The sequence below is a fragment of the Neoarius graeffei genome, chromosome 13 (assembly GCF_027579695.1).
Source record: "Neoarius graeffei isolate fNeoGra1 chromosome 13, fNeoGra1.pri, whole genome shotgun sequence".
NCBI lineage: Eukaryota > Metazoa > Chordata > Actinopteri > Siluriformes > Ariidae > Neoarius > Neoarius graeffei.
The window spans coordinates 56,701,739-56,729,204 of NC_083581.1; the positions used below are offsets into that span (position 1 = coordinate 56,701,739).

At 40.2% G+C, this 27,466-nt stretch overlaps 1 protein-coding gene across 3 annotated transcripts; it reads left to right on the top strand.

Moving 5' to 3' along the window:
- On the top strand, positions 1-27,466 carry LOC132896927 (isocitrate dehydrogenase [NAD] subunit gamma, mitochondrial-like). Of its 3 annotated transcripts, XM_060938101.1 has the most exons (13): positions 1-214; positions 603-650; positions 6,417-6,514; positions 6,583-6,698; positions 6,792-6,852; positions 8,118-8,250; positions 8,449-8,582; positions 9,580-9,682; positions 11,579-11,725; positions 11,823-11,917; positions 13,620-13,680; positions 22,414-22,542; positions 25,327-27,466. In XM_060938101.1, exons 1-12 carry the CDS (start codon positions 131-133, stop codon positions 22,516-22,518), a joined length of 1,185 nt encoding a protein of 394 aa, XP_060794084.1. In that variant the 5' UTR covers positions 1-130; the 3' UTR covers positions 22,519-22,542; positions 25,327-27,466. The 3 variants fall into 3 exon arrangements, with proteins under 3 accessions (XP_060794084.1, XP_060794082.1, XP_060794083.1); XM_060938099.1 differs by having other exon boundaries at positions 11,579-12,093; XM_060938100.1 differs by having other exon boundaries at positions 1-208; positions 11,579-12,093.

Sequence of the window (27,466 nt, forward strand, 5' to 3'; positions counted from 1 at the left end):
CAATCCTTAAGGCTTGTCCTTGTACGAATCGTGGAACGGCTTTACATTCGGACTGCTGAAGAACTGTTTGGAGATATATATATATGTATGTTTTTTCTGTATTATTTGTATTCTCACATCTGGAAGCCAAATGTCATCTGCTAGATCAGTGCTGTCGCTGTCCAAGGTGTTGTGGTCGCAGCCCTGGGCCGGACTAAAGGGCAACACGGTCAGTGTAAGGCTCTTATGTTTCAGCACGTCAGTGTCCTGCTTTTACATGTCTGATTTCACTCATATGTTCTATTAGTGTCCTATTGGGCCGTCTATGCACGTCATTATTCAGCCACGTCTACAAGGTCATTGACATTTTGCAATCTCTTACTTCCTCCTAAGCGCCAGTGAGAGCTGGCTGTTACAGCCTTAAACCTGATCTCCACAAACCGACTCAAAAGAGGACAAACCACATGCAAGTGTTTGAGTTGTGAACTATATCTGCTACATCATACACTTCTATGGACTAATAGAGTGTGTTAACCTACTGAAATGTCACCCCAAGACATAAACAGCAGTTTTATCAACTTCACTAATCTCTTTCTGTCTATATCTGTCTCTCTGAATGACAGGTGATAAGGCCAGTAATATGCAGCAGGAGAGAGAAGTCCTCCTACACTGTAAGTGTCACACCATGTACTGTGTTGTGCCCTATTTCTTATATACAGTGTATGCAGTTGTCTTTCATACCAGTCACGATGTCACATTAGGCAATCATCGTGCCATAGATTCTTGCCGTTCCTTGGTCAGGAGACTGTCAGTACTACGAGTTTTATCCCCACCATTCATCATTTACGTCCTTGCATGTCGTCAGGGAGGAGGGTCAAGAAATCATGGCTTTCAAGGAACACGTCGTCGGAGGTGTCAAACTAGGCGAGAAAATACAAAAATTCTTACAAGCTAGACTTTTCTTCAATGTGTCATGAGGTGTCCCAGACACCACATCATGGTTCTTCGATGATGCCACGCTACAAGACCCATTCGTCATTCCCGTCATTCATATCCAGGCCCAGTGCTGGAAATTTGTCAGCCATGACAAAATCGTGTCAATATTGGGCTGCATTCATGTGGTCTGATCTCAACATAAGGGCAATTTAGTCCTGGGTATGACTTTAAACTGCAGCCAGTGGTGAGTGTCAGGTCCAGGAGGACTTGAGTATTGGGGAAAGTGAAGTTACCCCTTAAAGGGGAACTGAAGGCAAATTTTTTATTATCAAAATTATATTGATCTCATTTTATAAAATGTAGGAATGCAGTTCTGACAGCTGTTTTGTCACTGCTATAGCAAGTTATGAGTGTTTTGAAATATGCTATGTAATATGTCAGTCCATATGTCAAAGCAATGGCCGTAAACGAGATTTGCTGAGACCTGTGCGAGACTTCGTAGGACGGAAGTAAAACGTACAGCGGAAATCAAACTGACCAACATCTGCCAACGTTGTCAAAAGACACGCGTACCCTCCTTTGAATGCTGACGTAATCAAGCCGGAAGTTTTCCCTGTGTCCGAAATCGCTCCCTACTCACTACATAGGGCACTATATAGTGGGGACGCCATTTTGTAGTGCTGTCCGAAACCTTAGTGAGGATTATGTGGGAAATACGCTCAGTGTAATATGTATTTATCACAAAAATACATGCATGTATTTATTATTTTGAAAACCCACCAGCCGCCTGATCTGGCACGTTTTAATTGTGCGACAGTAATGATGTAAAAACCAGCGCGACAGACTAGTCCTTATCCTGTCGTCTTTCCAACTCTTCTGTACTCCACGTTGGTTCGAAGTCGTATGGAATACTCTCCATGTTACGTATGCGAGGGAGGCAGATGTATGTGCAGAAGTATACAGTTTAATAAAGTGCAGAATATATATACAGTGAGACAATATATACACAGGCAAACAATCCAAAATGGCAGGCGAGATCAGAAACGAGAATACAGGCAAAAGGGTTGGTCGAGGTGCAAACAGTACATCAAAGGCTAAGCGAGGACAAGAACAAGAGACAAGCACAAGGATCATGAAACAGGAAATCAAGACAACGGGTAGAAAGGCTCGGTAACACGATATGCATGTATGCAATACTTCACGATGCAAATGCATCAGCACAGTCCTTAAATAGGCAAACACATAGTTCCTTAATTGGGCTCAGGTGCGCCTTGTTCACGGCGCGTGTGCTGGAGTCCACTTGCCACGCGTGCAGCCCGAGGCGCGCCTTCAGGTGCACACGTCACAGCACGCAGGACTGACGCTCCATCACTGATGAAGCTGGCAAATCTCGAAATTAATCTAAATTGGAATGATATGGCGATCTGGCCGCTGTGTAAACAGTTTTCAAAATGGCGGCATTGACACTTCACGTTTGAAGTCTCACGATATTAGGGTTTTGAACCTGGTTCACTGGTGTGATAATCCAGCAAACCCCCACTAGGCCACCAGGGGAATGACGCAAGTGTAGAGGCGTGAGGCGGAAGTAGAAAGGTATCAAAAACAGTTTATTTACACTATGTACAATCTAAGGGAAAAAACAAAAAGAATAATCCAAAGCTCAGAAGATAAACCAAAAATATCCAAAGGTACAAAGTCCAAAATCCAAATAAGAAAAAAGGCAAAAACTCAAACGCTCAGAAGATCAAAAAGGTCAAAAACAAAATCCACAAAGTCCAAAAGAAAGAAGCAAAAACCAAGAATACAAAGACACAGGCAAGGTACATGGGACAGAGGGAACTAGCACTAACAGCATAACATAGGAAAAAGACTCCGTGACAAGGGAACAAACAGAGGGGTATTTATACACAAACTAATTAAGGACAGGGCGGGGCAGGAAACAGGCAATAAGACAAAAACAAAACACAGAACACAGTGGTGACCTCTAGAGGCCCAAAACAAACATGACCAGAAAAGGAAATAACAGTGGCCTCTAGAGGCCAAAACAGTCCCAGTCCTAACACGTGAAGATCGCGCGGATAAGCGACGCCTGCCGTGGACCATATGAACTACATTCAATATGGCTAAAAACCGAAAAGGCCGATAAGTGTAATATAATATGCCAATACGAGTCATGATATAAGGTTAATAAAACTGAAAATGTAATTGAATCATACGTTAATTAAGAAATAAAGCAAGTTTAAAAATGACTTCAGTTCCCCTTTAATCACCATTTCTCCTAGGTCCGCTTTGACCCGGTGTGGTAGCACCTGCCTGGGTTCCAGCTATGGGTTAAATAGTACATCATCAATAAGGCGCTGGCAGCAGGGCGCTTTTCGGTGCAATGTGGCATATGAACCCAACAGGGTCAATGGTACACCACCAGATGGCATGCGGAAGAGCCACTCAAATGGCCAACGGATGGCATCACTCGGCAAGTCATTTGTCACTGCGGGGCAACTTCCATACCTGCCAGGTCTGTGGCACTTTTGTGCACCAGTTGGCATCAGGTCTGGAGGTCCAGAGAGACAACACGATGGGAGCCCAATATCGTTTGTCTTACCTTACTGTGCAAGGTGCTTCATTAGAAAAGGAGAATAATTCTGGTGCGGACCTTGCAGCTCATCTGCGTTTCTGCGCATCCTAATGAAGCAGTCATCATTGCCAGCGATGGACAGCCACTGCCGCCGAAGGGCAATTTAGAGTAGCCAATCCACTGACAGTATGTGTTTTTTTTTTGGGGGGGGGGGGGGGTATGGGAGAAAACTGGAGAACCCAGAGGAAACCCATACAGTTATGGGAATAAGATGCAAAACTCTATACGTACAGTAACCTGTGCTCAAGTTTGACCAGTGAACTCAAGATTGTTTATGATAGAAATTAAACTGGAATGCACATTGACTCTCTAGGGCAGTAGTGAACTATTTTGGTCTTGTATCTCCTACTGCAGAGGTTCTCAAACTTCTCACAGTAAGAGAGATACCTTTCATGCTTTCATTTGTCTCCACTAATTGCTTTATTTCTTATAATTGTACAGATATATGTTATATAATATACAGTGCTCAGCGTAAATGAGTACACCCCGTTTGAAAAGTAACATTTTAAACAATATCTCAATGAACACAAACATTTTCCAAAATGTTGACAAGACAAAGTTTAATATAACATCTGTTTAACTTATAATATGAAAGTAAGGTTAATAATATAAACTTAGATTACACATTTTTTCAGTTTTACTCAAATTAGGGTGGTGCAAAAATGAGTACATCCCACAACAAAAACTACTACATCTAGTACTTTGTATGGCCTCCATGATTTTTAATGACAGCACCAAGTCTTCAAGGCATGGAATGAACAAGTTGGCGACATTTTGCAACATCAGTCTTTTTCCATTCTTCAACAATGACCTCTTTTAGTGACTGAATGCTGGATGGAGAGTGATGCTCAACTTGTCTCTTCAGAATTCCCCATAGGTGTTCGATTGGGTTCAGATCAGGAGACATACAGTGCAGGTGCTAAACTGGCCTGCCGGCCTCCCAGTGAAAATGTGTGACATATGAAGTGAAAAAATATGACACGGCTCAAGTGAGGATGACTGGTGCACAGTCAGCGTTTCAATTCATCCCAGTGGTGTTAAGTGGGGCTGAGGTCTGGTTTCAGGTCATTCAGGTTCTTCCACATCAAACTTGGCAAACCACACTTTTATAGAGAGGCTTTGTGAACAGGGACATTGTTATAACTAAACAGGTTTGGGCTCCTTAGTTCCAGTGCTAAAGTACACAGACATTTGAGCCAATTGAATGTTTACAACTTTGTGGCAACAGTTTGCAGAAGACGATATATAGATGACATATAGATGATTGTGGGCGGCACGGTGGTGTAGTGGTTAGCGCTGTCGCCTCACAGCAAGAAGGTCCGGGTTCGAGCCCCGTGGCCGGCGAGGGCCTTTCTGTGTGGAGTTTGCATGTTCTCCCCGTGTCCACGTGGGTTTCCTCCGGGTGCTCCGGTTTCCCCCACAGTCCAAAGACATGCAGGTTAGGTTAACTGGTGACTCTAGATTGACCGTAGGTGTGAATGTGAATGCTTGTCTGTGTCTATGTGTCAGCCCTGTGATGACCCGGTGACTTGTCCAGGGTGTACCCCGCCTTTCGCCCGTAGTCAGCTGGGATAGGCTCCAGCTTGCCTGCGACCCTGTAGAACAGGATAAAGCGGCTAGAGATAATGAGATGAGATAGATGATTGTTAGGTGTTCACATATTTTTGCCCATATGGTTTATGAGCTACAGTCAGTAATTACACCAATAATGATTAAATGGACAATGTGCATGGATATAATGTAGGTAGACCTAATTTGTTGTCAACTTAGGCTTATGAATTATCTCATCTCTTCTCATTATCTCTAGCCGCTTTATCCTGTTCTACAGGGTCGCAGGCAAGCTGGAGCCTATCCCAGCTGACTACGGGCAAAAGGCGGGGTACACCCTGGACAAGTCGCCAGGTCATCACAGGGCTGACACATAGACACAGACAACCATTCACACTCACACCTACGGTCAATTTAGAGTCACCAGTTAACCTAACCTGCATGTCTTTGGACTGTGGGGGAAACCGGAGCACCCAGAGGAAACCCACGCGGACACAGGGAGAACATGCAAACTCCGCACAGAAAGGCCTTCGCCGGCCACGGGGCTCGAACCCGGACCTTCTTGCTGTGAGGCGACAGCGCTAACCACTACACCACCATGCCGCCGGAAGTTGATGTGTTGGAAGCAAAAAAAAAAAAAAAAAATGGGCAAGCGTAAGGATCTGAGTGACTTTGACAAGGGCCAGATTGTGATGGCTAGATGACTGGGTCTGAGCATCTCCAAAATGCCACATCTTGTGGGGTGTTTCCGGTATGCAGTGGTTAGTACCTACCAAAAGTGGTCCAAGAAAGGAGAATCAGTGAACCGGTGACAGAGTCATGGGTGTCGACGGCTCATTGATTCGCATGGGGCATGAAGGCTAGCCCATATGGTCCCACAGAAGAACTACTGCAGCACAAACTGCTGAAAAAGTTAATGGTGGCTAAAACAGAAAGCTGTCAGCAGCGATTTTCTAGACATCGCTCAGATCCTTACGCGTCCCCATTTTTCCTGCTTCCAGCACATCAATTTCAAGAGCTGACTGTTTTCTTGCTGCCTTGCTGACAGGTGCCACTGTAACGAGATAATCAATGTGGTCATAACGTTCTGGTTGATTGGTGTATATGTGGCACGTGTGCAATCGTGTAAATGACTTTTGTTGTGGCATTTCACCCATTTACTAGGAACTAGAATATTTAGATGTTTACCCTCACAGTATCCCATAAGTATACCCATAAGTATCCTTTAACAACCTTTAGTTTGGAGTGAGTACCAATTTGTATCCATAGTATTTGGTGAGTTTATTAAGCGAGTCCATCTCTTGTTTCCACTCTCCAGCCCCCTCCTGCAAAGTACGGAGGCCGGCACACAGTAACGCTGATCCCTGGAGATGGTATTGGACCTGAACTTCTGAGCCACGCCCGAGAACTTTTCAGGTTTGGGAACAAGTCTTACTTTGGGCCTAGGGAGATTTGGATAGTTTGACAGATTTACATCTTCACAGGTTCTGCTGTGTCCCTGTGGATTTCGAGGTGGTGAGCGTGGATTCGACGGCAACATCAGAGGATGACATTAATAATGCTGTCACAGCTATCAGACGCAATGGAGTTGCACTGAAGGGTAGGGAATGTTGTAGAGGTGGACAAGTTTGAAAATATATGCCCTTAACCACAAGTGGGTCTTATAGTTATTCATTCTACTGTTTTTTTCCAGGTAATATAGAGACCAATCACAGACTTCCACCCTCTCACAAGTCCAGGAACAACTTGCTACGGTATTATTATTATTATTATTGGGCGGCACGGTGGTGTAGTGGTTAGCGCTGTCGCCTCACAGCAAGAAGGTCCTGGGTTCGAGCCCCGGGGCCGGCGAGGGCCTTTCTGTGTGGAGTTTGCATGTTCTCCCCGTGTCCGCGTGGGTTTCCTCCGGGTGCTCCGGTTTCCCCCACAGTCCAAAGACATGCAGGTTAGGTTGACTGGTGACTCTAAATTGACCGTAGGTGTGAATGTGAGTGTGAATGGTTGTCTGTGTCTATGTGTCAGCCCTGTGATGACCTGGCGACTTGTCCAGGGTGTACCCCGCCTTTTGCCCGTAGTCAGCTGGGATAGGCTCCAGCTTGCCTGCGACCCTGTAGAAGGATAAAGCGGCTAGAGATGATGAGATGATTATTATTATTATTATTATTAATAATGTGTCTTTATAAAAACAGTTTCATTTCATAAGTTTAACATTCACACATTCCACTGCTGTAGATAGTCCTACATGGATTTTGCACTTTCCAAATGTAGTTTATGTCCAACTGAAGCCCTGATTTAGGGAAAGCCCTGGCCTAATGGTTAGAGAAGCAACTTTAGGACCAAAAGGTTGCTGGTTCAATTCCCTAGACCAGTAGGACTGGCTTAAGTGCCCTTGAGCAAGCCACCTAACCCCCAGCTGCTCCAGCAAGAGTGGTGGCGTACATTGTGTCTGATTAGCCAAAGAAAAATTGATGATGTGATTATCAGTTTGGGCAGTGCCTGGCCAAAACTAATTTATACCCAAGACTCATCCTTGCTTCAGTGGATAATCTCATACTGTAGAACTACTGCTGTAATCATAAAAATCTCCCTGTGCGTATCTCAGAACTCAGAACACTTATTCTCACTATGCTCCTACTAAACACTCTTTCAACACACTTACTACTATTTAGCTTTATAGGATATATAATGGTAGCAGTGTAATGCAGTATATTTCAGCTATCTCCTGTCATCCAGAAGAGAATGCGTTCCTTTTGAGTCTAGTTCCTCTCAAGGTTTCTCCCTCGTTCTCTCGGGGAGTTTTTCTTGCCACGGTCACCTCTTGTTTCTCTGTAGGACTCTAAATCTCCATCCAGATATCTGTAAAGCTGGTTCGTGACAGTGTGTATTGTTAAAAGTACTAATAAATAAAATAGAATTGAATTCAAAAACAAAAGTTGTAAAGTACAGTCTAATTGGTTTTATGATTTAATCCTAGTTAGCATGAGAAATACATACATTCGTCTCTTGTTTAAAACCTCAGCACATCCCTGGACCTGTATGCTAATGTGATGCACTGCCAGACTCTCCCTGGCGTCCAAACTCGGCACAAGGACATAGATATCATCATCATCAGAGAGAATACAGAAGGAGAGTACAGCAGCTTAGAGCATGAGGTATGTGCCAGGGTTTCTCTCTCTCTCTCTCTCTCTCTCTCTCTCTCTCTCTCTCTCTCACACTTACGTACAGACGTACCAGTACAAAGGTTTCTTCATATATTTAACAATTATAAAATTGATAGAGTCACAGAAAACAACATTTAGTATATAATATATAAACATCTGTAGTACATTCAAATCTTTTTATTTCCTCAGAACGTCCCAGGAGTTGTGGAGTGTTTGAAGATCATCACTCAGATGAACTCCTTGCGGATCGCTGAGTATGCCTTCAAACTCGCCCGAGAAAAAGGTCGCCGCAGGGTCACTGCTGTACATAAAGCCAACATCATGTCAGTTTCACTCTACAATGTTTTTCTATGTTCTATATTTTCTATTTAAAGCAAAAATATTACACAGATTATGTTAAATTATGGCGGCACAGTGGTGTAGTGGTTAGCGCTGTCGCCTCACAGCAAGAAGGTCCGGGTTCGAGCCCTGTGGCCAGCGAGGGCCTTTCTGTGCGGAGTTTGCATGTTCTCCCCGTGTCCGTGTGGGTTTCCTCCGGGTGCTCCGGTTTCCCCCACAGTCCAAAGACATGCAGGTTAGGTTAACTGGTGACTCTAAATTGACCGTAGGTGAGAATGTGAGTGTGAATGGTTGTCTGTGTCTATGTGTCAGCCCTGTGATGACCTGGCGACTTGTCCAGGGTGTACCCCGCCTTTCGCCCGTAGTCAGCTGGGATAGGCTCCAGCTTGCCTGCGACCCTGTAGAAGGATAAAGCGGCTAGGGATAATGAGATGAGATGAGATGTTAAATTAAACAGTGCATAAGTACTGTATATAAATGTTTGTATAATTGTAGACTTAATTGGGATTATTTGTCATGAATCTACACATTGAAATGGGGGGAGTGATGGAGGATGGTTGGGTCAGTATAGTTTGCAAAATTATTTACGCATCTCTAAAGTAAATGTTGTGGAATAGTACTTTTTGTGAACTTTGTCCGGGAGTGGTTTTGATAGCTCATTAGTCTTTATGATGCCGTTTGTTCAGGTATGTACTCTGACAAATTCTGGGGCCTCAAGGAATCACAACTTTTGCAGTTTTTATTTGTGAATAATTTTGGGAACTGTATTGGTTCACCACCACATATTTCAATATTATTGGCTCTTTTGTATAGGTTGATAAAATCCCGTGTAAGTACATTTCTATTCCAGGTTATAACACTACAAATGTGGGAAATGTCAAAAGGGTGAATACTTATGCAAGGCTCTATATTAGACTTTATGCTATGCATAAATGGAAACCATTTTCACAAACGGTTTCATCTTTGCTTTGCTCTGTACAGGAAGCTGGGCGATGGTCTCTTCCTGCAGTGCTGTAAGGAGGTAGCAGCCGGATATCCAGATATTACTTTTGACAACATGATTGTGGATAACACCACCATGCAGGTATCTGCTTACCAGCATGCACTCGGAGATTAAAAATATTTTTCTACATAATATTTTCTTACAACCCCAAATCAGAAAAAGTATGGAACGGTATGAAAAATGCAAATGAAAAAAGAAAGCAGTGATTTCAACATTGACTTTGACTTGTATTTCATTGCAGACAGAATGAACCCAAGATATTTCGTGATTTTTTTTTTTTTCTGGTCAACTTCATTTCACTTGTTAATATACCTCTATTTCTGCGTTTCAGGCCTGCAATACAGTCCAAAAAAAAAAAAAAAGTTGGGACTGGGGCACTTTAGGGCTAGTAATGAGGTAAAACAATTGAATAATGATGTGATTTGAAACAAGTGATGTCAACAGGTGATTATAATCATGATTTGGTACAAAATCAGTATCCAGAAAATGCCTAGACTTTGAGGAGCAAAGCTGGGCTGAGGATCTCCAGTTTGTCAACAAATGCATGAGGAAATTATTGAAATGTTTAAAAACAATGTTTCTTAAAGCAAGCTAGAAAGGGAATTGGATATTCCAGCTTCTACGGTGCATAATATCATCAAACTATTCAAAGAATCTGGAGGAATTTCAGTGCATAAAAGGCAAGGGCGCAAGCCTAAGCTGAACACCCGTGGTCTCTGATCCCTCAGACGGCACTGCATCAAGAACCATCATTCATCTATAGCTGATATAACCACATGGGCTTGGGATTACTTTGGCAAACCTTTGTCAAGCAGCACAATATAGAGTTACATCAAGCGGCTAGAGATAATGAGATGAGATGAGATCTACAAATGCCAATTAAAACTTTACTGTGCAAAAAGGAAGTCTTATGTTAACTGTGTCCAGAAGTGCTGTCAACTTCTCTGGGCTCGGAAGCATCTGGGATGGACCATCACACAATGGAAACATGTATTGTGGTCAGACAAATCAGTATTCAACGTCGTTTTTGTAAGAGCTGGACACCGTGTGTTCCAGACCAAAGACAAAAAGGACCATCCAGACTGTTACCAGCAACAAGTCCAAAAGTCAGGGTCTGTCATGGTATGGGGTTGTGTCAGTGCCCTTGGAAAAGGTAACTTACACTTCTGTGATGGCAGCATTAATGCAGAAAAGTGCACTGAGATTTTGGAGCAACATATGATGCCTTCAAGGCGACATCTTTTCCAGGGAGATTTCAGTAAGACAATGCAAAACCACATTCTGCACACATTACAAAGGCATGGCTGCAGAAGAAGAGGGTGTCTGTCCCCTCTGTCCCCAATAGAGAATGTGTGGTGAGTTTTAAAACAAAAAATATGACAACGACGCCATACTGTTGCTCACCTTAAGACCTGTTTGCGGTAAGAATGGGACAAAACACCTGAAACACTTCATCACTTGGTGTCTTCAGTCCCTCAACACATTTTAAGTGTTGTGAGAAGGAATGGCAACATTATAAAGTGGTAAATGCGTTACTGTCCCAATTTTTTTTTAAATGTGTTCCAAGCTCAAAATTGAATTGTTTATTTTGAGAAAAAAACCCAGTAAAATTCACGCGTTAAAACATCAAATAATGTGCTGTTGTATTGTTTTGAGTGCAATGCAGGTCAAAGACTATTTACAAATCATTATTTTCAGTTTTAATTTCAATTTCAACATGCCGTCCCAACTTTTTCTGATTTAGGGTTGTACTTTACTATAAATTTTGGCTTTGTTTCAAATCAACTGCAATTTAAAGTGTGCTTTAATCATGTGGCATATCAGCCATTAATTTCTCTGTGATTTAATGCAGAGAATCAGAAATAACACTAAGCTGAGATCTTACACTTGTCAGGTACTGCTGGAGGCTAATGTGGCTGAACAGTGTAAGTGTGCCATAACAGTAAGCTGTGTCTGTGTTTGTTTCTGTGCCTGCAGCTTGTCTCCAAGCCCCAACAGTTCGATGTGATGGTAATGCCAAACCTCTATGGTAATGTGGTCAGCAATGTGTGTGCTGGACTCGTGGGTGGCCCAGGTTTAGTTCCAGGGGCCAACTATGGCAAAGACTACGCTGTTTTTGAAACAGTAAGGAAGGGAATCACACTTTACACTTCAACTATTGGTAAAAGAGCTATTAGAAAAATTCCAGACATTCTCATCATTTTTGTGCTTTGTGCCGCAGGCCACAAGGAACACTGGGAAAAGCATTGCAAACAGGAACATTGCAAACCCCACAGCTACACTGTTGGCCAGCTGCCTCATGCTGGATCACTTAAAGTGTGTGAAGCGAAGTCGGATTTAGCGTCCTCTGCTGATTTAAAGATGCAGTTTGTAATGATTCAAAACTATTTCTCAAACTATAACAACAACAACAGCAAGTGTTGCCAGGCAAAACAAACCTCGCCCGGTAGGACTTATGATGAAGATAAAGGAAGATATTGTGAAAAAAATAGGTACCCTATGAGTACATGTGGCTACTGCTTATAAATACAATTTTCTGATACCATGTCCATACGGTAAATATAGCATATATATATTTACTCTATGAGGCAGTAGCCACAAAAATGAAGCGTAATCCAAAAATGAACAATTTAAAAATCACAGAAGTAAAATATACCAAGTGTCTGTACTTTATATTATTCTACTCTTACCTTTTACAGTTTTTGAAACTGAAACCTCCGAACCGAGACTGACATACACACGCTGTCGCCATAATCCAAACTCTTATTTCCCGGAAATGGCCTGGCGCTAGAGCTTAGTGGAACGCACTTTCTCTCTGTAATATGCATGAACATGTCTGAAAGTGATTTCTTTAGTCCATTTATTTCGAATGGTGAACCGAATTGTATACACTCACCGGCCATTTTAATCAGAACATGTGTATGTGCATGCACAGTGCGTGATTGTTACACTCTTACATTCTTACAGCACGATGACATAATGTCTAGCATCTCTATATGAGGCACTAGCCACAACAAAATCAATTTTGACCTTTTTGGTGACCTTGACCAGATGACCCTCAAAATGTTGGAGGTTCTATTTGAGACCAATGCCCATCTATCCTAAAAGTTTTATGAAGATTGGTCCAGCCGTTTTTCCGTAATATCGTTAACAAAAAAAACAAAGAAACAAACAAAGAAACCCCGCCGAAAACACAGCAGGACTCCATCCCGGGCGAGGTAACGATAACTAGATAGCGACTGTGACTAAAGTCACAGTAATTTGCTCTAGCTGACCTTTGTCAATTGTAGGTCAAGAAAAAGTTGAGCCCTGCTGCCCTGAACATAATAATAATAATAATAATAATAATAATAATAATATATATATTTTTTAAACTGATTGAAAAAATCATGAAAATTGACAAAGTTATAAGTGATTGAAAAAAAGTCAGTTTTTCATGGATAATTCTGGATCAATGATCCGGATCAGCACCAAAAGTCATAGCACTGTAATTCAGCCCAGCGGTATTCTTCATGTGAAATTGGGTGATGATTGGTTGAAAACTGAGGGAGAAATAGCATCCTAAAAACATTACGATAATAATAATAATAATAATAATAATAATAGAGTAGAAAGATCCTAAGTGAGAGTAAGAATTTGCGCCAGTGCTGCTAGCACAAATTAATAATAATATGATTTTTCTAGTTTCTTAATTTCAAATGTCTATTTCCGTTCTTCTGGCAAAGAAATTAGCTTGGAAATTACCCAAAACAGAGCTGCCTAGCTTGACCCTTTTCCCTTGGAAGGAAAATCATGAGGGACAGAGAGGGTAGGGTTGGTGGGGAAAGGAGGCAACTGTTTTCATTGCAATTGAATTTTGCCTCTTGTGCACTAGAGTGCTCTAAAATTTACAAACTGCTCCTTTAAGATATCCTCCACTCCTGATTTCTTTAACTGGCCAGTTGAGATGTCCTTTCTATGTGGTTACATTCATCTATTGTGTTTAACATGTATTTCTGTCTTCTATTTTCTCTTCTAGACTTCATGAGTATGCCAGTATAATTCGAAAAGCAGTCCTTACAACTTTATCTGAGACTCAGGTATGAATCTCATTAACTACATTACCCAGTCTTCTTCAAGTCTGTGGAGTAGGTTCTATTAGCCTGGGATGATTGTCTCATGTAAGAATACCGTTATTGCCATTGTATCAGTCAAACATGATTTGCTGTGCAGTTCTCCATCAAGCTACAGTGGATATAATAATCTACAACTCCTAGGAAAATTGCAGGTTTTTGTGATGAAAAAAAAAAAGAATAAATTGTGGCACATCAGTTTCCACCTTTAAAGTGCATATCCTGGACCAATTTCGTTTTTTTTTTAATATGATAGTATGTCCCTTTACACACTCATTCAGAAGGGTAATTTTGCACAAGGCCATCTGTCAACAGCAGAAAAAAATAAAATAACAAAATGCATCTGGAAAAATAATAATAATAATAATAATAATAATAATAATAACAATAATAATAACAATAATAATATTTTATTAATATCAATTGCAAACCATAAGTTTGAAAAATAGATATTTACAAATGTACAAATAAAAATCTTTGTTACTCTATAAAAATATAATAATCAAAAAATCAAGTCCTATAAATCATTATCCCATATCTTAGCACAGCTAGGTACAAAGCTACTTTGAAATCGCTTAGTCCTGCACTTGAACATCTGATAGTTGCGTGGGTTCTGGAGATGGTATGAATGTTTTTTTTGTATCCAATAGCAGATCCCTCAGTTTGTTAGATTCTTGAAGAGTGACTTCTTTATAGAGTCTCTGGCATTGAGCCAGTCTTCGTTGGCTGAGGGTGGATAACTTAGTATGGTAAAGAGCATCATTGTAAGACAAGCTTGGTAGAGCGATCTTTAGTGCTCGACGTTGAATGGATTCTAGTTCTTCGGCAAGGAATTGTGGCAGAGCAAAGTGCCAAACCTGGCAGGCGTATTCAAGAACAGGACGAATGAATGCACAGTAGACGGTTACCAGATCTTTTGGTGGGGTGCCAGAGCGTTTCAAGATACGCAAAGCATACAACCGTTTGCTGGCTTTAGTGCATATGTCATTGATATGGGAATTCCAGGTAAGGTTGGAAGAGATAGTTACACCAAGAAGCTTGAAGTGATCAACAACTTCAATCTCAGTTTCAGCCAAGGAAAGGCACTCCAGTGCCAAAGGAGACTTAATGAAAGATATTTGAAGTTCCTTGGTTTTCTTGACATTCAAACGCATGTTGTTGTGATCAGTCCATTTAGCGATGTTATCAACAGCAGCCTGGAGTGAGGAATTAGACGACCTTGAGATGACTTCATAAACAGTGCAGTCATCGACATACTTGTACATTGGGAGATGGGATCCAAGATCATTAATCATGATCAAGAAGAAAATTGGTCCCAGTTTGGTGCCTTGCGGTACTGATCCATTTATCCCATGCCAAGATGGTTTCACTTGACCGAGCTTGACCCGCATCTTGCGTTCTTTGAGGAAGTCTGCACACCAATTGAGCAAAATCGGCGGGACTCCAAGCACTTGCAATTTCATGATGAGAATATTGTGGTCAATTCGATCAAAGGCCTTGGAAAAATCAATCATACAGGCTCTGATAATGACACCACTAGGGCTATCGAGTGCCTGTAGCCAGTTGTGAATCAAATGAATCAGAGCGTGTGTTGTAGAGCAGTTTTTAGTGTTCCCAAATTGGAGGTTATCAATATAAGGCCCGATGTACCGTAGCAGCCAAGATGAAACAAAGCTTTCTAATACCTTGCTCAAGACAGGTGTTAACAAGATAGGTCTTAAATCCCAAGGAAGTCTGGAGCCAGATTTGTGACGTCACCTGCGGAACCGCCAGCAGGCTGCACGAGCTTTGCACAGTCTCAGTGCACAGCCTGTGTAGAAGAAGCGCTCCCATTTCTCTCTCATTGTCCGGTCTTTTGGGAAACGATGAGTACTAATCCCATCAAGATTGGTGTTGCTACACCCTCCTATGATACATCTGTTAACCATTTTAATAATTGCGTGATAACTTTGAAGAAATTTGTAGAAAACCACCAGGTCATTTTCTCATAAACAAACCAGCGCTGACGTAGGATTCAGAAGGAGGCGTCCCGCACGTGACGTCACGAAAATCAATGTTTCCCGGGAAATCCAAATGGCAAGTTTTTTCAGATGCGGACCAGTTCGCCTCAAATGGCTTGATTTCAACTGAATTTTTCTGGTATTGCGCAAGGTAAAAAAAATTGCACAAAATGCAGAATGTGACAGATATTTGACCAAAGTTTAATATAAAATAGGAGAATTACATTGATCTTGCTCCTGAATTTACCCAAGATGTGCCCTTTAATGTGATACAGCAATCAAGAAAATTCAAATGAAAAACAAATTCAAGGGGAAAAAAAGAAAAGGTAAAAAACATAATAACCTGGTTGGTTTTCATTTTAATATGGGTGTGTAGACTTTTTTTTTATACCTGTTGTATGTTACAAGATATATACACAATATCAAAAGTCAAAGTCCTTCCCATGCCAGGAACTAGTCTTCCCAGGCAGTCTCCCGTCCCTGTACTAACCAATCTCTTGAGGCACATTGGGCAGTGCTGATTTCTGGTTCAGTAGCCCTCAGTTTGGTAACCGCAAGAGTTTGACTCCCTACTCACATCTGTATTGCAGCGTGCCTTGCCAGATGGCAGTAGGTACCATTTTTATGATGGTCTTTGGTATGTCCTGACCGCAAGTAGAACTTGCAATCTCCCGGTTGAGAGGCAGACATACTACAGTCTAGTGGTTAGCACTGTCACCTCACAGCAAGAAGGTTCTGAGTCCGAGCCCAGCGGCTGACGGGGACCTTTCTGTGTGGAGGTTGCATGTTCTCCCTGTGTCTGTGTGGGTTTCCTCCGGGTGCTCCGGTTTCCCCCACAGTTCAAATACATGCGGTTATGTTAACATGGGGCGGCCTTGGGCTGAAGTGCTCTTGAGCAAGACACCTAACCCTCACCTGCTCCCTGGGTGCTATAGCATAGCTGCCCACTGCTCTGGGTATGTGTGTGTGTGTGTTCACTGCTTCAGAAGGGTTAAATGCAGAGAGAAATTTCACTGTGCTTAAGTGTACGTGTGATAAATAAAGTTGTTGTTCTTCTTCTTCTTCTAACCACTAGGCCAGCTCACGGTCATACAATAGATACAGTAGACTACATGTATAAATTGTAAATATGTACAGAAAAAATTATTATCAGTGGTGAAGATATATCTGGTGCAAAAGATGGGTAAAAAAAACCACGTTCAGGTATGTAGAAAAATCTGTTTAGGTCTTTGTCGCAGTACGCTGGTGTTCTGTTCTGCTGGCAAAATTGAAATTGACTTATTGGGTGTTTTCAGTCAGTATAAACAAATGAATTACTTTATCACCGCAAGTCTGTTATAAGATTAGTCAGGACGCTGTTGGGTTTCTGTATGTAGAGTATCATGACTATGTGTTTAGCTGCTGGTGAGCCGGGAAATGGGAAGGGTGTGAGCCCCTTGTTGGGCAAACAATTCATATCTTCCTACAATAATATTGGTACAGGGATAAAACGGACATTTAAAGATTTTTTTAAATAATAACACCATATACAACTGCCACAATAAAATGATAACATTTAAACCTAGTAGGTTAGGTTAAAAAAAAAAAAAGAAGAAAATAAATATTTCTAGAAAAACTGCAAATTCTTAAAGCTCTGAGAGTTTACTTTCACCACTAATCACTACTGTGGAGTGTGACATCACAAATAATTTCAATGCTGAATACAGGCCCCCTAAAACAGACGCACATTCTATTTTTGGCCTGGGGTAAAAAGAGTTTCAAAAAAAATTAGCAGCAGCAATCGTGCAAAATATTAGAATTTGATGGCATGCCAGAACATTAGCAGCATGGCATAATGTGTGCGAGTGTGTAGTGTGTGTGCATCCCTCTGTATTAAGAGGGTATTGATAGATGAGAATGTGGGCAGGTTGTCCTAGGAGTGCATGCTGCTTCAGACAGCTGATGGCTCTGGGGTAGAAGCTGTTCCTCAGTCTGGTGGTGTAGGCGTTGATACGCCTGGACCACCTTCCAGATGACAGGAGGGTGAAGAGGTGTTTACAGTCGTGGGTAGGATCTTTGGAGATGGTGTTTGCTCTGCAGAGGCAGTGGTACTGGTACTGTAGGTTTCTTAAAGAGCAAGCAGCAGGACGCTGATGATTCTCTGAACATTGCTGATGGTTCATTTCAGTGCTTTCCTTTCCACAGCACTAATGTACTGTATGTATATGTATATTCCAACTCTGATTCCAAAAAAGTTGAGAGACTGTAAAATGTAAATAAAAACAGAATGCAATTATTTGCAAATCTTTTTGGACTTCAAAGACAAGATCTTTAACGTTCAAACTGATCAAGTGCAATACAATGCAAAGATTATTTACAAATCATCGTTATTGAGATTTGAGATCAGTTGACGGTACCAACATTGAAATACTCGATAGCTTCAATTTTCTTGGCTCTCTCACTATAAATGATCATGGTGGTCTGAAGGAAGTGAAGAGGAGAATTGCCATGGCAAAATCTGCAAGGACAAACGTGACTGAGATACCCTTATCAAAAAGAAGTATACTTCAAGTACATTTTATTAAGTATACTTAAAGCAGATACACAGAGCCTTTATTTTTAAATACATTTCTGAGTGGATAGTATCTCCATCCTTGACTCTTGTATGCTGCATAAATGGGAATCAAAATATATATATTTTTGAGAGTTAAAATCGAGCGCAAAGTTGGCATTCGAGCTGCCCCGCTGAGCCAGCCAGCCCTGAGTGCATGACATCACAGCGGTAACTGGTTTTAAGGCCGAGGCCTTTGACAGCTGTAGACCAAAGTCATATAAATAAAAATTTATGGTGAAAGTAAGAAATACCGTTACCGACTTGCTCAACTAAGACTGATTTGACTTCATTGATTGTGGTTGACTCTCATTAAAACAGGATAGGTGTTATAACTTATGCAGCATACATGTACATGCATGCATTTTCACTGATAAAACATTAAAGGCTAATTAAATAATCAGATGAATTGAGACAATCACATTCTGAAGCAAATTAAATAATCTTATACCGGTAACTTAAACACACAATACAAGTTACATGTCTTAATCTAAATGCAGGTAAACAATGTGTTGTTTTTGTTGTTTTTTTATCCAAATGAGAGTCGCATCTTACCCGTCTGTGTTCTCGCTTCTTGAAGGCCGATCTTGTGGCCGATTGTTTTGAAACAATCTGACTTTCAGTTGTTCGTTTAGTTCTCTGTTCATTCACTTCTTCCACGTAAGGGCGAGATGGCAGCAATATCCAGTTTAGAAATCAGACGGCAGCTCCACTCATTCTCTATTTTGTCCATACTGAGTACTCCGCCATTACTGCTCAGCTCAGGCAATTACTAAAACCCGGGACGGAACGGGACATCACTGGTTTTAGCAACAACCGCAGGGAAGTCACTGCCCGAGCGATATGTCACGTCCCGTTCCGTCCCGAGTTTTACCAACAACCCTCGGCTCACTCCGGGAGAACTGGTGTAACTGAACTTTGTTTAAAAAAAATAAAAAATAAAATAAATACTTTCCTTTTCTTGTAGTTTTCTTTTTCTTTAATTGTTGATACTGCACCCTCTTTCAATATGGGCTTATAGCCAACGCTCCTCAACAGATCAGATGTCTCGTACGAGTCTTCAGTAAAATGTACAGAGCAGAGGAGAGACAACTTCATAGGCGCCCAATGTGCCCGTGAACTTCTCGCAAAACGCGTCCAAATCTTTGCAGTTTGAACATTCTTGGGCCATGAATGCAACATAAATCCACCTTCTGTCGTGTTGCTGGCAGGTGCAGCAACACATCTACGTGGCATGGCGATAAATTAGCTCAAAATGGAGGCTCGGAGTTGCAGTCAGCTCTGTGTTTTAGTATAGCAGAAATGGCGATGAGACCGATAGACTTCCTGCTGTGACATCACGGACATCAAGGCCATTCACTCAGACCGCTACCTATATGAATCACTTTAATCGTAAAAATTACTATATTAGATTTATTGTTAACGGTTAAAAATATTCCTGTGCCATTCTTGAGGTCTCAAGGCATTTATAAACTAGAAAAGCACTCAGAGAGCGTAGACCTCCGCCAGGAATCCTTTAAAAAAATCCGGGATCCAGAAGGTGATCCGGATCACTGCCAAAATTTAATGGATTGTTACTTGTGCCCAGTCACACCTCTGGAAAAAAATTCAGAGCAATCCATTCATTACTTTTTCCATAATGTTGCTAACAGACAAACCAACAAACAAACCAACGCTACCGAAAACATAACCTCCTTGGCGGAGGTAACAAAAGTGAGGCCATGGTTCTGCGTATATGGTTTAAGTAAAGTTAAAGTATTATTTCCTTAAGTACACTTTTGTGTACCAAGTATACTGATATCAATGTACTTACAGTATATTTGTAAGTAAACTAATCTAATACTTCTTGAGACTAAATTGGCCCACTTTTAGTTTATAAAAAGTATACTTTAAGTCTAAGAGAAGTAAGCTTTGAGTATACAACTAGCATTTTTTATTTTGCATTGCAAGTATACCACAAGTAAACTTTTATACTAATAGTTTACTAGTTCTATACTTGTAGTCCACTCTTTAGTTTACAAAAGCATACTTCATAGTATACTGGAAATATACTATGAGTTTACTTGTTTTATACTTCTAGTCCACTTTTTAGTTTACTAAAGTATACTTTGTAGTGGGCGGCACGGTGATGTAGTGGTTAGCGCTGTCGCCTCACAGCAAGAAGGTCCGGGTTCGAGCCCCGTGGCCAGCGAGGGCCTTTCTGTGCGGAGTTTGTGGGTTTCCTCCGGGTGCTCCGGTTTCCCCCACAGTCCAAAGACATGCAGGTTAAGTTAACTGGTGATTCTAAATTGACCGTAGGTGTGAATGTGAGTGTGAATGGTTGTCTGTGTCTATGTGTCAGCCCTATGATGACCTGGCGACTTGTCCAGGGTGTACCCCGTCTTTCGCCCATAGTCAGCTGGGATAGGCTCCAGCTTGCCTGCAACCCTGTAGAACAAGATAAAGCAGCTAGAGATAATGAGATGAGATAAAATAAATGTTTCTTTGTGGGTTAATAACACTATATACATAAAAGATAAGTTTAAGTTCCGACACTGTTTACTCTTCCACCCCAGAGCCGACCACAAACTTATGGTACATGTAGGTTTAAAAGATGGGATTTAAAACATGCTGCCGTATATCACAAAGGAGCCAATATGCGTGAAAAAGAAGTATTTTATTAGCTTCTATCAAAAGGATAAGCACAACTACAGTACAGGGCAAGCACACTTAAACATAAGGCACAAATATTTTAATACTTTATTACACTTTTGTTCAGTATATCTTGAGCAAAAGTTTAAGTATAAGCTTAATATACTTCGACTTTTCTATATACTTTTCAGAATAAGCCAAGTATACTTATGTATAACTTTATTCAGTATATCTCTGATAAGTAAATAAAAAGTAAACTGAAAGCCTACTCTCTTATTTTTAGTTTAAAAGAAGTATACTAGAAGCACACTTGAATAAACTTCTTTATTGTAAGGGTATGGAAAGATAAATCTGTCATAAAAGCCACTAAAATCAGGCTTATGGAAACACTAATATTCCCTTTGATGACTTATGGATGCGAATCTTGGGAATTGAGTAGAACAGCGAAAGACTGGATATTGTTGTTTGAGTTATGGTGCTGGCGAAGACTCTTGCGTATTTCATGGTGTGATCGCGAAACAAATGAGTGGGTGTTAAATGAGACCGGTGTACGAAAGCGATCGCTGTTAAACTGTTGCGCAAACTGATGTATTTTGGTCATCGTTCCAGACAGTGGGGTGTCAATCTAGAAGAGATAATTTTGCAAGAAAAGTGGCTGGTAAGAGGAAGCGCGGCAGGCAAAAGATCAGATTTGTCGATAACATCAAGGAGCTGACAGGCCTTCCAATCAATGAGGCTACACGATTGGCTGAAGATAGGGAAAGATGGCGAGCTTTGTCGTTGAGAGTCACTATGGGATGGTGACCGGCCCGAAGGACAGTAGTAGTTTTGAGATTTAATTTCAATTTCAACATACCATCCTGACTTTTTATCAGGGGGGATATACAGTAGCTATCGCTCTGTCTGTCCATCTGTAAATATTTTAGTTTCCGTAGCATATCTCAAAATCTATGAGGAATTTTTTTCACGAAACCTGACTTATGTTAAGTGACTAGAGGAGTTGTGCCTTTTGACATTTTTGGATTTCTGTGATTTAAAAAAATATATATTTTTTCGTATTTCCATGGCAACCAATTCAACTTAGGAAAATTTGGAGTGGGGTTTCCTGTGGAGGCCAGGAGGGGATATGTCATCTCCAGATGACTCTTGTTTTGATTTGGGGTTGTATGTTTCCATTGCAATTGTCTATTATTTCTGGTTATGGATGAAGTAAAGATGAACTAATTTTGGTGTTCATATTTATTTGTGCACTCTCTGTATCCAACATTACTCAAAGGCTTGCCTCTTAAAAACAACCCAAGTTCTGAGATATTATCCTGTACACACTGAGCACTACGAATGTCCATTTTCATGCACACTTTGTATACTTAAATACTTAGATCCATGTGAGGACAAAGACTGTAGTAGATAGAGAGATCATTTTTAACCTTCATTATCAAGGATATTTCATCTCATTTGTTTTTCCTGCTGCCCGTGTAGTTACACACAGCTGACCTGGGGGGTCAGGGCACGACGTCTGAGGTGGTACAAGCCATAATGCAGGAGGTTCAGAGGAGCAAACTGCATATCTCCAAGCCCATGTGAACAACCATGAAACCTAAACATCAGGTAGGAAGAATCCCTCTATCGAACTCTGCATAATCGACAACAATTGGAACGCAACATTATGTAGGCCTACTGTAATACCACAATATTATACATACAGCAGTCAGACCACAGTTTTGTTTAACGATCAAATCCATTTGGTCGGAAGGTGTTGATTACTTTTCTATAACAACACTTCTGCAGACGTTGACTGTCGCACCTGCTTATTACAACCCCAGTTCCAAAAAAGTTGAAACGCTGTGTAAAACATAAATAAAAACAGAATGCAGTGATTTGTAAATCATGGAAACCCTATATTTTATTGAAAATAGTACCAAGACAATATATCAAATGTTGAAACTGAGAGTTGTTTTTTTTTTTTTTAATATATGCTCATTTTGAATTTGATGTCAGCAATACATTTCAGAAAAGTTGGGACGGGGGCATGTTTACCATTGTGCTTCATCACCTCTACTTTTAACAACACTCTGTAAACATTTGGGAATTGAGGAGACCAATTGCTGCAGTTTTGAAAGAGAAATGTTGTCCTGAAATACAATTCAGCTGCTCAACAGTTCGGGGTCTCCTTCGTCATATTTTCCACTTTAATAGCCTTTAACAGGTTATGAAAGGGATTCATGGACATGCACATCTATACATTTTCTACAAATGTCCCATATTGTACTTCTGTCACAATTTTCCACTTCACCTCAGTCCATCATAAAAGAGCTCGGGCCCAGAGAAGGTGGCTGTGTTTCTGGATATTGTTTATATCTGGTTTTAACTTGTATTTGTGGATGCAGTAATGAACTGTTTTCACAGACGATGGTTTTCTGAAGTGTTCCTGAGCCCATACAGTGATCTCCGCGAACGCGTCTGCTTTTAATGCAGTGTTGCCTGACGGCCTGAAGATCACAGACATCCAATATCAGTTTTCAGCCTTGTCTCTTGCATACAGAGATTTCTCCAGATTCTCTGAATCTTTTAATGATATTATGTACCATAGATGATCTGATCCCCAAATTCTGTGCAATTTTGCAAAATTGAGGAACATTCTTCTTAAATTGTTGCACTGTTTGCCCATGCAGTCTTTCACAGAGCGGCGAACCCCTCCCCAGCTTTACTTCTGAGAGACTCCGCCTTTCTGCAATGCTTTTTTTTAAAATACCTAGTCATGTTACTGACCTTTTGCTAATTACTGTAGTGTTTTTTGGGGGGGTTTCAACATTACACAACTTTTCTAGTCTGTTTTTGCTCCTGTCCCAAATTTTATGAAACCTGTTGCTGGCACTAAATTCAAAATGAGCATATATGTTTCAAAAAACATTAAGATTTCTGTTTCAACATTTGATATGGATTTTTCTTTGTACTATTTTCAATGAAATTTGGAGTTGTATTTTTGCAGCACCCCATACGCAAATGTAATCTATGTACATATGTTGAATTTCCATAAATGAAATATATGTACATGAGGTAATATATATATACCTATTAGAAATTGGAACAATTTCATATATTGACCTGTATGTCTAGCCCATACAAATATGTATGTATAATACATATTTTGACATATGTAACTTATGTAAGTATTTATACACTTATATAGCTACATATGTCAATTATATATACATTAAATATATGTATCATTAACATATATCGTTGCAACATATAACACCCTATTAAAAAATCCTCATATAGATATTTTTAATACATGTACATATACAAATTTTACTATGGATATTTCATATATGTAAGAAACTTATCTTCATATATCTAGAGGATGTATGTGATAATATCACCCTATAGGTAACATATATGGCGATATCATTCGTGATATAGGGCCATATATGTCCTATATTACATTTCTATATGGGAAAGCCCAGCAGCCTTCATTCAGGGTTGTTTTTGTGTGTGTGTGTGTGTGTGTGTGTGTGTCTGAAAGGTGGTCTGTTATGTAATATGCTGCTTTCTTTACTGACATCCAAAAAATTTTATGTAACATTTTACTTTTGTGCTGGAAAACTAATGTTTGGAAACCTGAAATGTTGTTGTACTGGCTCAATAATGTAGAATTGATTGAGTTTATTTAGCAAAATAATGCACAAAATACATAAATATAGTGTACATTAAGATACACGGATAACACAAGAAAGTGCATAACACTTATTTCCATTGTGGTCTGGCAAGAATCAAATGGCAAAATAGGGGTAAATAGTAAATACATAATAATGTTATGTAAACAATCTCTTTAAAGTCCTTCCCTTGCCATATGGTGCATTAGGGCGGCACCGATCTCCGTTTCTGTAGCCCTCGGCCTTTTACCTATTACATAGCTAGGGTTACAGTGGGGGGCTAGTCCTCTGGTAACCACGAGAGTTTGTATGTAAACAATCGTATACTAAAATAATAATAATAATAATAATAATAATAATAATAATAATAATAAATGTGTTAATAATGATATTAATAATAAATAATGATAATGATAATAAAAATAACATAATAACAATAATAATATTGAATTATAATGATAGTTATGAAAAATAATAATAGTAAAGATAATAATGATAATAAATTTGAACAAAGTTGCGCAGTAAATATAAGCACAAAATAAACCAACAAAATAACAAATTTATACAGTAGAAAAAAACAAATGAGACTAAGACATAATAAAAGGATTTTGTGATTGTTGATAAAGTGGATAGAAGTCATAAAACAAAGTGTGTCCTAAAACATAGGGTGCCTAAAACTTTTGCACAGTGCCATATGTGCCAGAAATAATAATTTGTTGTTTTTTATTCTTTTTAGGTAGAAGTCTTCAATCAGTATATCCTGCAGAACTGAGTGAAGCTCATGTGTGTATGTGTTCAGTTTTGTGTGTGTGTGTGTGTCTTTACAACTTTAAGCTATAACATTTTTATTTAAACTGCTTTCCATCTGTTACATGTAGGTTAATATGTGAAAACTGTGACAGTGATTAATCATTAGCAGTGAGTGGACAGGTTATTCATTTTGAAATATCCAGAGTATACTTGAAAAAACTCATGATGCATTTGACTTAACACGAAAGGTGGAAGTTGAAACTTAAAGTTACATCATTTTGACCTCTTTGCATTTAAGCTACAAAGTGTTGTAGAAACATGGACTCCTCAAGGTTCGTCTTTTGTTTGCAAAAATCCAGCAAACTAACTTTGAAGAGTGATGTATTTAAGCAGGCGGCACGGTGGTGTAGTGGTTAGCACTGTCACCTCACAGCAAGAAGGTTTTGTGTTCGAGCCCAGTGGCTGACGGAGGCCTTTCTGAGTGGAGGTTTCCTCCGGGTGCTCCGGTTTCCCCCACAGTCTAAAGACATGCAGGTTAGGCTAATTGGTGACTCTAAATTGAATGTGAGTGTGAATGGTTGTGTGTCTCTATGTGTCAGCCCTGCGATGACGTGGTGACTTGTCCAGGGTGTACCCCACCTCTCGCTCATAGTCAGCTGGGATAGGCTCCAGCTCGCCTGGGACCCTGCACAGGATAAGTGGTTACAGATAATGGATGGATGGATATAAGCTATATCATTTGTATTAAAGTACATAATTACTTCCTGTATAGCCAGTGTTATAGATTTAACATACTAATATACGTATATGTTGATTGTTCTATGGTGAATACTTGTGTATACAGTATGATTCATTTAAAACTAAAGAAGCGCTCCTTTACTTATTGTTGATGTTGTGAGCAGCCATGTTGATTTGCTGTCACATGTTGAATTCCCTTTCTTTCCAAGTAGGTATTCTGAGTCGAGAGGACGTTTCATTTGTTCTTTGTTCCTAGTCGAAGGTACAAGTTACAGGATTTATTGAAACACAACATAAAATCAAACACATCAGGAGTGACCATTTTTAGCAAAACACAGACACTGTTAAATACACCAAGTGTAAAACTAACATTCAGTATGAACCTAAATACATATTCAACACACTGAGGCATGGAATATGGAAAGACATCTGCTCCAAGCACTCTTGCACCTTCAACAGGATATGAAAGGGATTCATGGACACCCATATGTCTGTACATTTTCTACAAATGTCCCATATTTTACTTTTACACAGCACCATAAAACACTTGGCTAAAGTATGTGGGTGATGGATACTGGCTGAGTTTCTGTGCAGAATATATTTCTCTTAAATGTCCAGGGATATTAAAGTTACTGACTTGAGTTATCCGGATTTTTTTAACACTTCCTCTGGCAGCAGAGCAATCTGAGGTTTATTGTTAGGTTTATTATAGATACATGGAACACAGAGTTCTTAACTTGTTGCATGATTTATGTGTAAGCTGTTCTCTTGGCATACTGTAATGGTGTTTTCGTTCTAGATCAACAAACACTGCAATCCATGAACATGGTTAACACTCCAACATTAATGAATCTTTCAGAAATGTACTTTGTACCTAAAGTGCTTAGGGTGAAGACCTAATGGTTAGAGAAACAGTTTGGGGAACAAAAGGTTGCTAGTTTGATTCCCTAAACCAGCAGGAATGGATAAAGTGCCCTTGAGCAAGGCACCTAACCTCCAACCACTCCCCAGGCTGCTCTGGGCATGTTGTACGTCACTCTGGAGACGAGTGTCTGCGAAATGCCTGTAATGTAATGTAAATGCTTGGGTTTGCTACATGGGATCATTACACAAGCAGAAGTAAACTTGGAAAGAAAAAACTAAAACCAGTTACTGTGATGAGTGCTGTTTCCTGTATATGGATTTCAGATACACTGTGATATCTGTCTTCTCTTCTTTTTTTTTTTAAACATAATACTGTTACTGAAAACCAATGCTCATTGTGGGTTAAGGTTCAGGAAAATACATAAACGCTCCTGTCAGGAATCTGTAGTAGTAATAGCATACAGAGATGTTTATCATTTTTTTAATGAATGTAGCACTGTGGATAAAGTATAAGCCAGTGAGAT

Excerpts from the sequence above, each read along its gene's own strand:
- LOC132896927 (XM_060938099.1), top strand. The coding sequence starts at position 131 with ATGTCATCTGCTAGATCAGTGCTGTCGCTGTCCAAGGTGTTGTGGTCG. Across the intron at positions 215-602 it reads TAAAGGGCAACACGGTCAGT|GTGATAAGGCCAGTAATATG; the intron begins GTAAGGCTCTTA and ends TCTGAATGACAG. Across the intron at positions 12,094-13,619 it reads AGATATTGTGAAAAAAATAG|ACTTCATGAGTATGCCAGTA; the intron begins GTACCCTATGAG and ends TTTCTCTTCTAG.